General features: G+C 46.5%; 1 protein-coding gene across 12 annotated transcripts in view; it reads right to left on the bottom strand.

The window, feature by feature from the left end:
• LOC142580151 (uncharacterized) overlaps positions 1-15,055 on the bottom strand; it is a 750,235-nt gene that overhangs the window by 601,156 nt on the left and 134,024 nt on the right. For all 12 annotated transcript variants that reach the window (XR_012827590.1, XM_075690998.1, XM_075691004.1 and 9 more), the window contains one exon: positions 5,233-8,304. Coding sequence is in view for 11 of the 12 variants with exons in the window: in XM_075690998.1 (XP_075547113.1) it covers positions 5,233-8,304 (3,072 nt within the window). In the remaining variant the exon portion in view is untranslated. The remainder of the gene's footprint in view (positions 1-5,232; positions 8,305-15,055) is intronic.

Below are 15,055 nucleotides of genomic sequence, written 5' to 3' on the forward strand. Positions count from 1 at the left end.
CGATTGTCACTCAAATGGCCCAATACAAAGCCAGCACTCAACGGTTGTCCGAGAGATCCAACCAGCGACCGCGCTGGCCACCCGCTTCAGGTTTGCTGCGCAAGGTGACCTCCAGGGGAAAGGAAATACGGCGCCGAGCTGTCTACCACTTTGTTGCATGTTTGAACATGTCGCTCGCCGATGCTCCTCCACAGGACGCCGCTGCCTGGCGGCGCAGCATCTTGACTTGTCAAGGGAGAATTAGGGCGCTGTGCCTATCGGCGTAGCCCCGGGTTTGTCCAAAGGGCGTTCGCAGGATAAATTCTTCATCTTGTAGATTCAGAATCCGGGCTGGTTGTAAGGGCACAAAAGCGACTGCAAAATCTGGCTGAGATGTTCACAGCAGCGTATGCTATCTGCAGACAATGTTCTTTCACCAAGCCTAAGGGATGTTTCAGGACAAATTACGCAACCAGCTGGAAATAAGTGTGTGCAAAAAATTTTCCCCAAAATTTGTCTGTTGTAGCCGATAGTCAGTTACAGCTGAGTCCGCTAAAACCGGAATTCATCGCACTGATAATATAAGCAGGGTAAACTAATTAAGAAGAATGGTCAGATATATTCAAAAGTATACTGTATGCAGATTCGTTGTAACAGGCTTGGACGGTATTACTGAAAATGTTCTTAGAATCGCAAAATCCGCTAATTGGGATGGTTGCACCCTCTTCTGACGTAGCTGTTGATGACAATGCAAAAAAGCAAGCAAGCAATGTTTTTGCTATTTTTGACACACTATAAGTTCCCTGGTGCATGCAGCGCAATATCTGGCACACGTGTTCGCAGCAGTGTAGTCTGCAGATTGGAAACATTTTCTTATTATGTTCAAAAAGTGTTTCAGGATCCCTTTAAAATGTCATCATCATCATCAGCCTGGCTACGCCCACTGCAGGGCAAATGCCTCTCCCATACTTATCCAACTACCCCGGTCATGTACTAATTGTGGCCATGTTGTCCCTGCAAACTTCTTGATCTCATCTGCCCACCTAACTTTCTGCCGCCTCTTGCTATGCTTCCCTTCCCTTGGAATCCAGTCCGTAACCCTTAATGACCATCGGTTATCTTCCCTCCTCATTACATGTCCTGCCCATGCCCATTTCTTTTTCTTGATTTCAACTAAGATGTCATTAACTCGCGTTTGTTCCCTCACCCAATCTGCTCTTTTCTTATCCCTTAACGTTACACCAATCATTCTTCTTTCCATAGCTCGTTGCGTCGTCCTCAATTTGAGTAGAACCCTTTTCGTAAGCCGCCAGGTTTCTGCCCCATAGCATTAAACCAGTTGTTAGTCTGCGCCTGTGTCATGTGGTTCTTTCTCTGTCTTGCTCTTTTTTGCGCAGTTTTTCTTTGTTCTCATAATGTCATACCAACTAGCCCCTCACCGTACGCTTCTAGACTCCATAGGTGAGTACTGGTAAGACACAGCTGTTATAGATTTTTCTCTTGAGGGATAATGGCAACCTGCTGTTCATGAACTGAGAATGCCTGCCAAATGCACTCCAGCCCATTCTTATTCTTCTGGTTATTTCAGTCTCATGATCCAGAGCCGCGATCACTATCTGCCCTAAGTAGATGTATTCCCTTACCACTTCCAGTGCCTCACTACTATCGTAAAGTGCTGTTCTCTTCCGACACTGTTAAACATTACTTTAGTTTCCTGTAGATTAACTTTTAGACCCACCCTTCCACTTTGCCTGTCCAGGTCAGTGAGCATGCATTGCAATTAGTCCCCTGAGTTACCAAGCAAGGCAATATCATCAGCGAATCGCAAGTTACTAAGGTATTCTCCATTATTTCTTTTCCCCAATTCTTCCCAATCCAGGTCTCTGAATACCTCCTGTAAACACGCTGTGAATAGCATTGTAGAAATCGTATCTCCCTGCCTGGGGCCCTTTTTTATTGGGATTTTGTTGCTTTCTTTATGGAGGACTACGGTGGCTATAGAGCCGCTATAAATATCTTTCAGTATTTTCATATACGGCAGGTCTACACCCTCATCCCGTAATGCCTGCATGACTACTGAGGTTTCGACTGAATGAAATGCTTCCTCGTAATCAATGAAAGCTATATATAAGGGTTGGTTATACGTATTCTGTGCATTTCTCTTTCACCTGACTGATGGTGTGAATATAGTCTATTGTTGAGTAGCCTTTACGAAATCCTGCCTCGTCCTTTGGTTGACAAAAGTCTAAGGTGTTCCTGATTCTATTTGCAATTACCTAAGTAAATACATTGCAGGTAACGGACAGTAAGCTGATCGGTCTATAATTTTTGGTCTTTAGCATCCCCTTTCTTATGGAATATGATTATGTTGGCGTTCTTCCAAGATTCTGGTACGTTCGAGGTCATGATGCGTTGCTTATACAGGGTGGCCAGTTTTTCTAGAACAATCTGTCCACCATCCTTCAACAAATCTGCTGTTACCTGATCCTCCGGATTTGCCTTCCTCCTTTGCACAGCTCCCAAAGCTTTCTTTACTTCTTCCGGCGTTACTTGTGGGATGTCAAATTCCTCTAGACTATTCCCTCTTCCATTATCATCATGGGTGCCACTGGTACTGTATAAATTTCTACAGAACTCCTCAGCCACTTGAACTATCTTATTCATATTAGTAATAATATTGCCGGCTTTGCCTCTAAACGTACACATCTGATTCTTGCCTATTCCTAGTTTCTTCTTCACTGCTTTTAGGCTTCATCCGTTCGTGAGAGCATGCTCAATTCTATCCATATTACACTTACTTATGTCAGCTACCTTACGCTTGTTGATTAACTTGGAAAGTTCTGCCAGTTCTATTCTAGCTGCAGGGTTAGAGGCTTTCATACATTGGCTTTTTTTAATCAGACCATTCGTCTCCTGCTATAGCTTACTCCTTGATGCATACTCCTTGATGTATACTATTGCATACTCCTTAATGATGCCGATAAGATTATCGTTCATTGCTTCAACACTAAAGTCCTCTTCCTGAGTTCAAGCCGAATACCTGTTCTGTAGCTTGATCCGGAATTCCTCTATTTTCCCTGTTATCGCTAGCTCATTGACTGGCTTCTTATGTACCAGTTTCTTTTGTTCCCTCCTCAAGTCTAGGCTAATTCGAGATCTCACCATCCTATTGTCACTGCAGCGCACTTTGCCGAGCACGTCCACATCTTGTATGATGCCAGGTTTAGCGCAGAGTATGAGGTCTATTTCATTTCTAGTCTCGCCATTCGGGCTCCTCCACATACCCTTTCGGCTATCCCGCTTGAGGAAGAAGGTATTCATTATCCACATATTATTCCATTCTGCGAACTCTACTAATAACTCTCCCCTGCTATTCCTAGAGCCTCTACCATATTCCTCCACTGACTTGTCTCCAGCCTGCTTCTTGCCTACCCTGGCATTGAAGTCGCCCATGAGTTTAGTGTATTTTGTTTTGACTTTACCCATCACCGATGCCACGTCTTCATATATGCTTTCGACTTCGTGGTCATCATGACTGGATGACCTGGACCTGGATGACCTGGACGACCTTCAATTTGTACCTCTTATTAAGTTTCACAACAGGACCTGCCACCCTCTCGTTAATACTATAGAATTCCTGTATGTTACCAGCTATATCCTTATTAATCAGGAATCCGACTCCTAGTTCTCGTCTCTCCGCTAAACCCTGGTAGCACAGGACGTGACCGCTTTTTAGCACTGTATATGCTTCTTTTGTCCCCCCTAACTTCACCGAGTCATATTATATCCCATTTACTGCCCTCTAATTCCTCCAGTAGCACTGCTAGACTCACCTTAAGAGATAACGTTCTAGCGTTAAACGTTGCAAGGTTCAGATTCCAATGGTGGCCTGTCTGGACACAGGTATTCTTAGCACCTTCTGCTGCATCACAGGTCTGACCGCCGCCGTGGACAGTTGCTTCGCAGCTACTGGAGACTGAGGGCCGGGGTTTGATTTTTGTATTCACATAGGAGGTTGTGGCCAAGTACTGCACCAGGGTGGCCAATCCTGCTCTGGTGAGGGAGTGCGTTTGGTCACCGGGATCAGGCCGCACTCCAGGCCTGTTTATGCAATTTTATCGACATGCGGATTCTTTTTTTTTAATTTGGTGGAAAATAGCGCGACACCGGGATTTGAACCATGGTCCTCTTGCATGCGAAGCGGATGCTCTATCTCTACGCCATCGCTGCATCTTTGAAAATGTAAAGACACTCAAATTCTATTAATTCAACCCTACTGGGACTGACAAAATTGATTGAATTATCCAATGAGTCGAATAATACAAGATTAAGAAGAAATGTCAGAACACACTGCTGATTCATTTGGTAGTGTTTTCCCAATTTTAACACGACCCCAAATGCAGCATGCACCTGCTTTCTATGTGTTAAAAATAAAAAAACTAATGTATAAGCTACATTAAAACTTATAAACAAAGTAGAAACCTAATACGCACCCGATTTCTTACAAGAAAATTGGGCAAGAGTGTAATATCTGCTGCACCGTGGCAGCAAGTTTTCTAAAACCTAGCTTCGCAGCAGAATTTTTAAAGTAATCTTTGCTGTAATCCAATTAGTTTATGCGGTAAAGCATATGGAAATGCCCCAAACGCAGTTTTGATTTTGTGTGCAACTTCATTGTGCAGGCAATTTCCAGCCCAATTGTTTTCCAAGAATGAAAAAAGAAAAGCGTGCGTTATAATGAAGAAAATACCTTTATTGGACATTGTGAGCTACCGCTACTGTTTAAAACTCTTCCTAGGGCAGGCAAAAGACGGGAGTTTTTGGCAGGAGATCGCGTGTGTTCACTGCCCCGAAGCTCGGCCGAGACGTGCTGCTACTAAAGGGGTCAGGTGCACGCTTCTTGACTGGTCAAGTTCAGATTATTCAGCAAAGGCCAATTTTAGGATCAAAATAATCAAAGTTTGGGCCCATAGATATGCATGGGCACCAGTTGAGACCTTCAGTCCGGATCAAATTAACCAAAAAAATATGAGCCAGAATTGAATTAACGTGTCTAGTGTAAGAAAAAAAAATTATTATTTTTCAAACATTCAATACTTAGGACTCATTTACATTCTTCGTTGATTTTACTGACAGTACTGGAGACCAGGCCACAATGCACTTGCCCCTGGAACAGTAAAGACCTTGACAGAGCGCTGATACGCAAAGCTGTGGCATTGGCTGCGAAACATGGCATGCTCTGCATGTACTCACCTCTTGGCTGTTATTCTTTTTTGGACGACCCCTCCTCCTCTTGGGCTCAGGGGATGGTGGACTGTTTTCCAGGGGTGGTGACTGGCTGCGCTTGGTTGGCTTCCCCTTGAGTCTGCGGCCTGCAACCTCGCCTGTAGCTTCAAGGTGCTGCCCAGCACTAGAGCTGGAGCTGGAGCTGCCTGCCTCCTCGTCCACGACAGTTGTCTGCTCTGACGCGACAGGCAAAACGTCCTCTCTCTGTGGACTGATGACAGGAGGCCTGAGCTGTTGTGGCAATGAAGTTGGCTTGAATCGTAGTTGAAATCGCTTTGGCCGCTGACGCTTCACTGCAGGTCGGCCTGCAATCTTCGACCAAGGTTTCCCAAGTGGGCGCAATGTGGACAACCTGGAGCCCAGTTTCAGCTCAACTGTGAACTGCAAGGTGGGCTTGTCACCAGGTCGAAAACTCTTATGCGATTGCTCGAATGTGCGACAGGTGACATTGCAAGCCAGCCTCTTCAGCTGCTGCATCCCGTCCGAGACAACCAACTGCACAGGGATCTGGGCACAAGTGGAGGCCGCCACGCGACGGCCTCCGCTAACCACTAAAAAATGACCGGCAGCATCTTCCGCATCAGCCTGCGACTCGCCAGTTCCAGCCCTGCCCATACTTCTGACCTCTTCTTCGGGTACCGACTCCACAATGTGTAAAGCCTCGCAACTAGATGCAGAGTCTGCATCGTCCATGAAAACATCACTGTCATCCCTGCTACAAGGAAGTGTCAAATAAACTGGTTCAACAGCATCCCCTTTACATGCTTTGAATCTTTCAGCTGCTGGAGAGAGAGGGCTTTCCTCAGCAGGTGGCTTCTCTGAGTAACTCTGCCCAGAAGATTTGGCCAAGCTATGCTGCTCCGACATGCCTTTGCCCTGAGTCCTATGACTAGGCACACCTTCGGGCATTGAGAGCAGAAGACATGTCTGCTTGACACTCGTTTCTGGAGATGCTTTTCTTGAAACCTTAGCAAGTATCTCCTCTGAACGTAAAGCTTTTTTCTCCTCAATTTGTTGGTCATTTGTGGAGGCAGTGTCCAATGATGGCACTAAAACATGCATAGGATGCGGCTGACTAGAAACTATGAAGGTGTTGCCATCTTGAGCACTCTGCTGCACACTTCCTTCTGCCACAGTGGTTGGCCCTAGTGGCGCCCTGGCTGCACCTGGGTATCGTGCAGAAGAGGCCAGTGGTTCCACACAACTGGCATCCTGCTGGTCAAGCCTCTTAGATTCTAGCTCAACTTGATTGGTGCTTCGTTCCAGGGCCTGCTGGTGCTGCTGCTGCTGCTGCTGCTGCTGTGCATGCATGGTTTGAGATCCTTGTCCCACAGAACCCTCATCTTCACATGCTGCCAGTGATTCTCCACCTGTGCCTTCCAGTGCAACCTCAGAGGTCACACCTGCCTCATGTTGAGCAACACCGTGTTGAGGAACCACCTGTTCCGGTGAACTATCCGGCCCCTGCAAGTGAAAAGCATAGCTTCCCTCACACTGTGACACAGAGTGGCCTTCAACACTGAGATGACGTTCGGGCTCCAGGCTCTGGCCAAACTCTTGTTGTGGAATATTGCATGAATGCAGGTTGCAAAGCTCTTTGCAATATCTCCTCTGGGGCTCTTGCTCAGCCCTAGGATCCACTGGATGCATCTCTCCAGGAACTTGATGCTGCTCTTGGAGATGCTCAAATGGAACAGTGGATTCTCCAGGAACAGGCAAACCTTCGACAGAGTTACATACTGATGTGCTCCCGTGACAAGTATGCTGCTGTAAGCCTTCTTGTGACTTTATTACCGCAGGCAAGCTGCCAGCCAAGGCCAATGCCTTATCTGCAGGGTGACATCCTACTATGACCACATCCAGTTGATCCAAGCAAGCTGAACTGTCTTGAGCTGGTATTGGAGGAGCTACAAGTGGTGCCTCGCACATCACTGCAGCAACATCTTCTGCTGCATTGCTTGCCACCTTCTCCCCTGATTGCTCAGCAGTGTTGGGCTCTACCTCGACTGGACAACCCTGTTGCTCTTTGCTGCATTCTGGATCCTCAGTGTGAGCAGAAGTAGCCTCTTGCACTAACACCTTTCCAGCAGCCTGAGCACCATCATCGAGAGTTGCTGCTTGCACTGTGGCTGTCTGAACTTCAGGTGGCAGCTGCTCATTCACTTTCTGACTAATGCTTTGCGCAGCTGGCAGCTGGCCTACTGTCACAGGCTGTGGAGTCACCAGTGCCTGTTCTGCTGGCAGCAGCATGACCGGCTGCACAGGCTGTGTTGAGCTTCCTGCCTGCACAATCACTGGCTGCTGCTGCTGCTGCTGCTGCTGCTGCTGCTGCTGCTGCTGCAGTGCAGTCAAGTGAATAGGCTGTGGAACCAGGCACTCTTCCAGTGCTGGCTGGGAGGCAGCCAATGACTTCTGCAGGGCCAGTAGCTGGGCCAGCTGGTGCTGCTGCAGTGGCTGCCCCAGTAGCACAGCCTGGCTCACTGGCACCAGAAACTGCTGGGGCAAGCCCGGCTGCTGGACCATCAGCTGTGGGATGGGTGGCAGCTCTGCTACACAACGTGGTTGGGCTGGGACTGCTGCTGCTGCTGCCTGTGGTGGTCCCTCTTGAACTGTTGCCAGGACAAACTGCTGCAGCAGCTGCTCAGGTTCTGCAGTCTTCTCTGCAGTTGAGTGCAGTGTCACCGAATGCTCGACTTGTGAAGGCTGTGGCTCTGCAACGGCTGAAGCCTGCATGGTTGGCACCTCAGGGGAAACCAGCTGCTGCTGGCTCTGCTGCTTCACTGGCACGACTGGTGTGCCGCCATCGTCGTCTTCATCAGATGACGAGGCACGGCTTGAACAGACTATGCTGACAGCCAGCGGCCTGCCAGCCACTTTGGCCTGTGCAGGTGCCAGCAGGCGAGTCCTCTTCAGGATTGCCGGAGGAGCAATCGTACCAGCTGGCGGTAGCTCAGGGCGGACAGGCAGCATCGGAGGTAGGTCATCCGTCTGGCACGAGCAGTCCACACGCCTCCCAAAGAAACGGTCCACCTCAGCCGGCTGCAAGCACCAAAAGAATAGTTTAGGCCCACTTTTGCATTCATTGGCTTTGCTAGTGGATACAAAGAGGATCTATTTTCATTAATGTTTGTAAAAAATTAAAACATGGCCAATAGTAATCAATCTTGGAATTAAACAGGAACAAAGAGCAAGGAAAACACAGATTCGCGACTGAAGCTCTACATTAAGAGAGGGCAAAATAGGTCTTAACCCTATCTTCCTTTATATTTGATGCCAATTCGATGTGGCATGCTTGTTTAATTTTTTCTTCACATTCTAAGAATGCAAGTATTTTTCTGTATGTTCATTATTTTGTCAGATAATTAAAGGAACAGTTCTATTGTTTTCTAGAACAATGAACAAATAACAACTGCACAAAGATATACATATGGCACTCAGATCAATACTAGAAAGCATAAGACACAATGCTGGAAGCACATTTATGATTGGGTAATTATTTCTCGTTTTATAGCCATACCTGCCAATGTGGCGAGATAAAAAATCGGGAGACTTTTTATTTGCGCCAACAGGAGGGGGGGGGGGGGGGAGGGTAGGTTTCGTTCAAACTTTCAGGCAGCGTTCGATGCGTCCTTTGCAGGGACCTTGCAGTAGCAGACTTTGCTCACTTCAAAAATTTTTCAGAGTAGCTTTGCTCAAAACATGGTCCAGACTGATGGCCCTTCACTAGCAGCAGGTGTTGGCAGGTTGTGTTGCACATTGAGAGCGGAATTCAGTCCTAGTTTCTCGCGCCATGCTAAAAAACCTCTCGCACTATGCCTTGCTATGCGGTATCACGAGTAAATCAAGCATCATCTCAGCAACTTGGTGAAACATGTTTTCCATCAGTGTTTTTCATTTTTCCTACCAGAGACCACTGCACGTCCTATCTTTCTTAATTCAGAATGTCCTCTTGAAGACTGTATGCCTGTACTGTGGCAAACTCAGCTTCGAGAGCATCTAAAGCGTCTTCAGCAGATTCATTGGAATCTCGGGGCAGCAACTGAGGGAAACTCTGAATAAAGAAATGAAGATTCGAGAGCGATGCCTGTGATTTCAGGTTGGCCACCTCCGCATTCTTCAGAGTTTCGTTTCAGAGTTGTGTCCACATTTATAACGCTTCGCCTCATTGCATTTCGGAAACATTTTTCGTAGAAGAGGCCCAATGTGGTCGCTGACACCTAAGGGGTAGGTTGTGTTCGACGAGGAATCCCGTAAACAGGCACTCCACACTTATGACACTGTCATTGCAGTTGTTCCTGAGAAAATTCACTACGTTGTCTTGCTGCTCAGCGGTGCGAACATAGCTTTGATGCTTCGCCGCAGAAACGTGCAGTTTCAAGTTGTCTTTGACACCGTAAGACATGCTGACGTCGCATCCACAAGTTGTACAAAATGCAAAATGTTCTCCTTTTCTTGATGTCAAAAAGCACAGAAATTCAGAAGTATAAGATCGCAAAAACTTCTGCAGATATCGTTTCTTGGGCTTTGATAGCGGCTAGGCATCAAGCACACGACGATTGTAACTTTACACGGTGCACCACACATGCACGGCCTAGCCAACACTAATCATACAACAAAGCAGCAGCAACAAGATACACCATGGAGGAAGGCATTCTTGAAATGCAAGAGCTACATTGGTTCTGGCTTTGGTCGGCTTACTAGGCACCGTAGTCGGCTGCTTAGTTGATGATACCGATGGTGCTAGTGCAGCAGTTGTTGGTGATGATTACGATGTGGCTGTACATTCCGCGGTGCCGTTTTCGCAAAAACCATTATTGCGCGAACAGAGACCACTTTTCAGGAGATACAAGACAGTGATTGTACAATTGGAAAGTTCTGTAAAAAATTGGGAGTCTCATAGGCGAATCGGGAGGGTTGGCAGGTATGTATAGCAGACTGAACTCCAGTGTTTCGAACATGGCCATGCTGTGGTCAGACAAAAAACAAATTTTAGATACTGTAAAACAAAATCTTTTAATCAGCTCCCTTGTAGTGTGCCCCAAACATCTAGCTTCATGCTGCAAAAATAATTATTCTTCTATCTGTGATAGGCACTGATCTATCACGAAAGGCTTGTTGGGTGTGCAAAATTGGTATTTTAAGAAAATGAAGAAAACAATCAAATCGCCTGTGCTATAGTTTTAAAATTAATATACTATGGTTTAAATATGCACATAAGACGTTAAAAGCTTTGCAGATCAATAGAATATTGGATGCATAATGTGAAAATGCAATTACACAAAGCTAGATTTTTGTAACTTTTAGGCCTAAATACCAATATACCCCCTTAAGCAAGCACAGGGAAGATCTCTGGAACATGCAGGATATCCTTGGAATCGCCATCTTCCATAAGCTTCCCCGCAATATGTTTGCACTCGTCAACCTTACCAACAATTTTGCATGGGATCAGATGAGTGGGCTAAACTGACGGCCACATGTAAAGTCCCTTCCATGTCTGCTGGTAACAGCGGCTTAATCCGCCCCTTGCACTACGCTGTGGCGCCACCTTAGCTGGCTCCACGAGAAACAACATGTACAGCGTCGGGGCACCACAGGGCACAGAGAGGCATGCTGCGTTATGCATTAAGTGAGCTGGAATCATTTTGTGCATTTGTCAGGCATTGTAATTTTTGTTTTGTGTGACTGTACGCTTCCTGGACAGGACACCTAGGCCGGCAACGACTCTGGCGCCACTTACAACCACAAGTCGTCAAAATATGACGACGGGTTTTCGTGCAACTGTGCCGACAAAACCCGTCGACGTGCAATGTGCCTCTGAACAATTAAACCGCCCCATGACACAATTGCCACAGCACCTACGCTTGTACCGTATCTACTCGCACCATGATCACACTTTTTTGTCAAAAAAATTGCTGCAAATCCAGGGGCGCGATTCATTACACAGGTTAAATTTTCCGTGAAAAAAAAAAAATATGTTTTCATCCTGTATTTGCTGTGGGATCACAACAGGTCAACAAACAGGCAGCTGCCGCAGTAACAGTGTGGGACACCAAAGGTGGCCGGCAGAGCAAGCAGAACGCACTGAACGCAATTTTTTTTCTTTTCGCGAGTACATCATGCGTATTGAAACAGTTTCTTCCGTATCAGTAATGAATAATATCATTAATATCGGCAAGTTTGCGACACTGACGTAGCCATGTCCTCTTTGAGGGGACAGAAACAGAGATGGGTGCGCTTAGCTGCCAGTGACAGAAACACATGGCAGGCATGCTGCGGAAACTGCGGCATTTGTCTTCACTGCTATCCTAGCCCAGCATGTTTCCGATAAGAGTGGGCAAATATCTTAGCTGCGTTACAAGTGTCAGTGTATGAATAGGGTACACTTCAAATGTATCAGTGTAAACATGGCCACTATCGTTGCCGCTCGCGATTAGTTACGTGCCCACGAGTGCAGACGAGAAGAATCAAAAGGCACCCTTTATGTTGTTGTTGACCAAAACCATTGTGAAGCCTACAAATAATAAAGCCAAGGCAAGTTTGGTTGTAGCTCTTTTTTTTTTTTCGTGATAGTGTGGAAAGTGATAAAAGGAATAAAATGGGGCATCTGCTTAAGAATGTTTGGTGCGTGCAGACCGCTTGGTATGTCTTGAAGAGTCAGTCGTTCGTGTAGCATTCGACAGCATTCGACAGATGGTAAGCGTGATCATCATTAGCTAAACTTGGCACACGACATATCGCTGCGGCAAAAAGAAACTTGTCGACAAAATTCAGGAGTGCGATCATCACGCGAGTGCAAATCATTATGCAAGTAAATATGGTATTCCTATTTAGTCGCACTCAATATGAATCCAAACATTCTTTGGAAGTTGAAATGCAAGAACATGAACACTCGCCAACCATCCACATCAAGTTCGAGAGGGGGTCGATTTCGCTCGGCAGTGGTTAGCCGTATCATGTAGCAGCAGAGTTCGGGCATTTGCCACTGCTAGACCTGCACTGAACATACGCCAGTGGGATGGTAAAAACTGCTTTTATTTTTATCACAGTGGCCATAGCTCTTTAAAAGGGCAATACTGTGTGCAGAGTACTTATGCAACACAAAATTGGCACATGCGTTTATATAGGCACATGTATGGTCACCGCTCATTGTTCGCTTAAAGTACAGTATGAACCGTGCACCGCTGACACAAAACAATGATAAAATGTTCAAAACATATAGGGCCACTTACCTTGCGCATATCAAAAGTATTGTATCACACTGAGATGAAAAGGCATGAGCATTCAGGGCATTTTGAAAATGGCAAGAACGTAATATGACCACGTAGTCACTGCTTTTGGAGAGGTGGTTACTGCTGATTTTGACAGGAAGCCTTCACTTTCGTGCTATTCAGCATCCATATATCTTGTGTGTTCAATAGTGCATTGCTAGAGCAAAATCTGCACGCATAAGCACTCATTTAGAGAGCGTGTATAGCTACCAATAGAAAATGACAATGCCTGCCGTACTCATGTGGCATCAAGTGATGTCGTTTATGCTGCAATATCGAAAGAGCCATCACTTGTTGGCTGTTTGGCATAAGAGGCAAACTGTGTTTCTCGGTCTCTAATAAATTTGTCAGCCTAACAATACACACAGATCTACCACTCCACGTACTTACACATTGTTCGTGGAAACGCCGGCGAGCACGACTGACAGCCTTTGATCAAGAACGGTGATGTACCATGGTGTTGGCACTGCACCATATCGCCACTTCCCACTTTTTGTGTGTGCGTTGTACTATGCTAAGAGCGGTTTACATCAGGTTGGTACGGCTAGCAGTGAACTATAACAGCAATTTCCTTCATCGTACTTGCTTATCCTATGTTTCAGGTCCGCTGATAGAGGACGAACTCGTAGGCTGTGCTAGGCCTAATGAAGCTGCGCTGAATGCAAGAATTTGACACTGCTTCAAACTCGATGTGGACAGCTGGCAAGGACTGGAAATAGTGCATTTCAACTTAGGAAGTATGTTTCGACTCAACTTGAGCGTCAATAAATACATACACAAGCGCAGTTTCATGCAACATTGGCATTGTTGGTGCAATGTTCTCATTTGGCAATTAGCACACTGGTTTTGTCGGCGGTGGCGCCATAAAAGCCTGTCACACTAGGACAACTCACTGCTGTCAGTTGCGTCTTAGTCAAACTAGTATAACAATATAGGTCTCCCACTGACACAGCCTGCCAACTATCCGCCTGTCCACCTGTCGGCATCAGGTAGACTTCTTATCAACATCAGTGTCGTGTCGGCCTATCTTATGACGTACTGCGCATTAACCAAATACAGTACCGTTGTGAACAGCTGAAGTTTCTACTGAAACACCATGCGAATACTACGTCTTAGGCACTGCACCGACAACATAATGATAACCCACACCAAAAATTTTTTAAATTGAAGAGTAAACATGGGATACGACAGCGCGCTCTGCCCCGCCGTGAAGGCACACCATAAGTCCAAATCACCCCAAATCAAATGCACGCCCACTTTTTATGTGTCCAAAGTAGAAAACGAACATAAAAATGACAATAAGGCTCCTAAACAAAGTAGAATTCTAACGAGCTCCAGATTTTTTAGCAAGAAAGAAATGTACAAGGGTCTAATAGGTGTTGCACAACAGAGGCTGGTTTCCTAAAGTCAGCCTATTATACATCTCATCTACAGTCGCCGACCGTTAATTCAGACCTCAAGGGGACTGCGGAAATGTCCGAATAAACAGGTGTCCGAATAAACGGGTGTCCAAAAAAGCAGATTAAGAAAAAAAAAAAAGACCTTTATTTCCGCGCACTTGTTCGGGCTCGGCAGTAGGCTTGAAGAAATCGTGAATGTGCCATTGCACGCTTTTCCGTTTCTGTGCAATCAGATAAGCCTGAATCTCGGAGAGGGTCATACGCTCACTATAGGCGGCTGAAAGCACAGTCACTGCTTGTACTTGCAGTCATTGGAGCCGACTCGGAGTCGTCTTTCGGTGGTGCAGCAGAAACCTGACGAATGATCTCGCCGTCGTTGAATTCTGCACATGTCAGTACAGCAGTGTCAGCACCTGTGAAACTGTCAAATGAAACAGTGTCCGAAATCGCAATGCAACCATTGCACCGGTCTCGGCAGAACATTTTCGGCGTCAGTAGGAAGCACATTGGAAGGCGACAAATCCTAGGCCTCCCGGCACCCGCTTGCCGGCATTCCCCAGCGCAGTCTGCGCGGGCACTGTCGGCGCCATTAGACACGTGATGCGATGTTTCCATATGCCGTGTTGGATCAACACAACCTCGACATAGCCCACAAAGCAAACACCACCACGCCGTCACGCCGACCCCAGCCGCACAGATGAAAAATGTGGCTTACTCGCAGTGCTGCGTCATGCATGAAGAAAGAAACAAATCAGCTGCTGGATTGTCTTGACGTGGCTAACTAAGCTGACACCAGAACTGCTGTAGCCACTCTATCGAACAAGGCGGAAACAATGATGATGAGCGGGGATTTGCAGTAGCGCCACTTCGTGGGGCATCAAGGAACGTCCGTTCAAAACAAAAATGGTGTTCAGCAAGTCGAACCATGCACCAGTCAGAGTCTGTGCATGGTGCTCTCGATCGAGTTGGCTCAAGGAGTGTCGGAAAAATCAGACGAGAGGTTGCAAGGTGTTTGAACTTTCGGCAGTTGTTCTACATTATGGTCTATGGGGAGAATGGCAGTGCCACGAAGCAGACCGAACAATCGAGCATGTCCAAATTTTTGGAGTCTGAGAAATCACT

This window comes from Dermacentor variabilis, chromosome 4 (assembly GCF_050947875.1).
Source record: "Dermacentor variabilis isolate Ectoservices chromosome 4, ASM5094787v1, whole genome shotgun sequence".
Lineage (NCBI taxonomy): Eukaryota > Metazoa > Arthropoda > Arachnida > Ixodida > Ixodidae > Dermacentor > Dermacentor variabilis.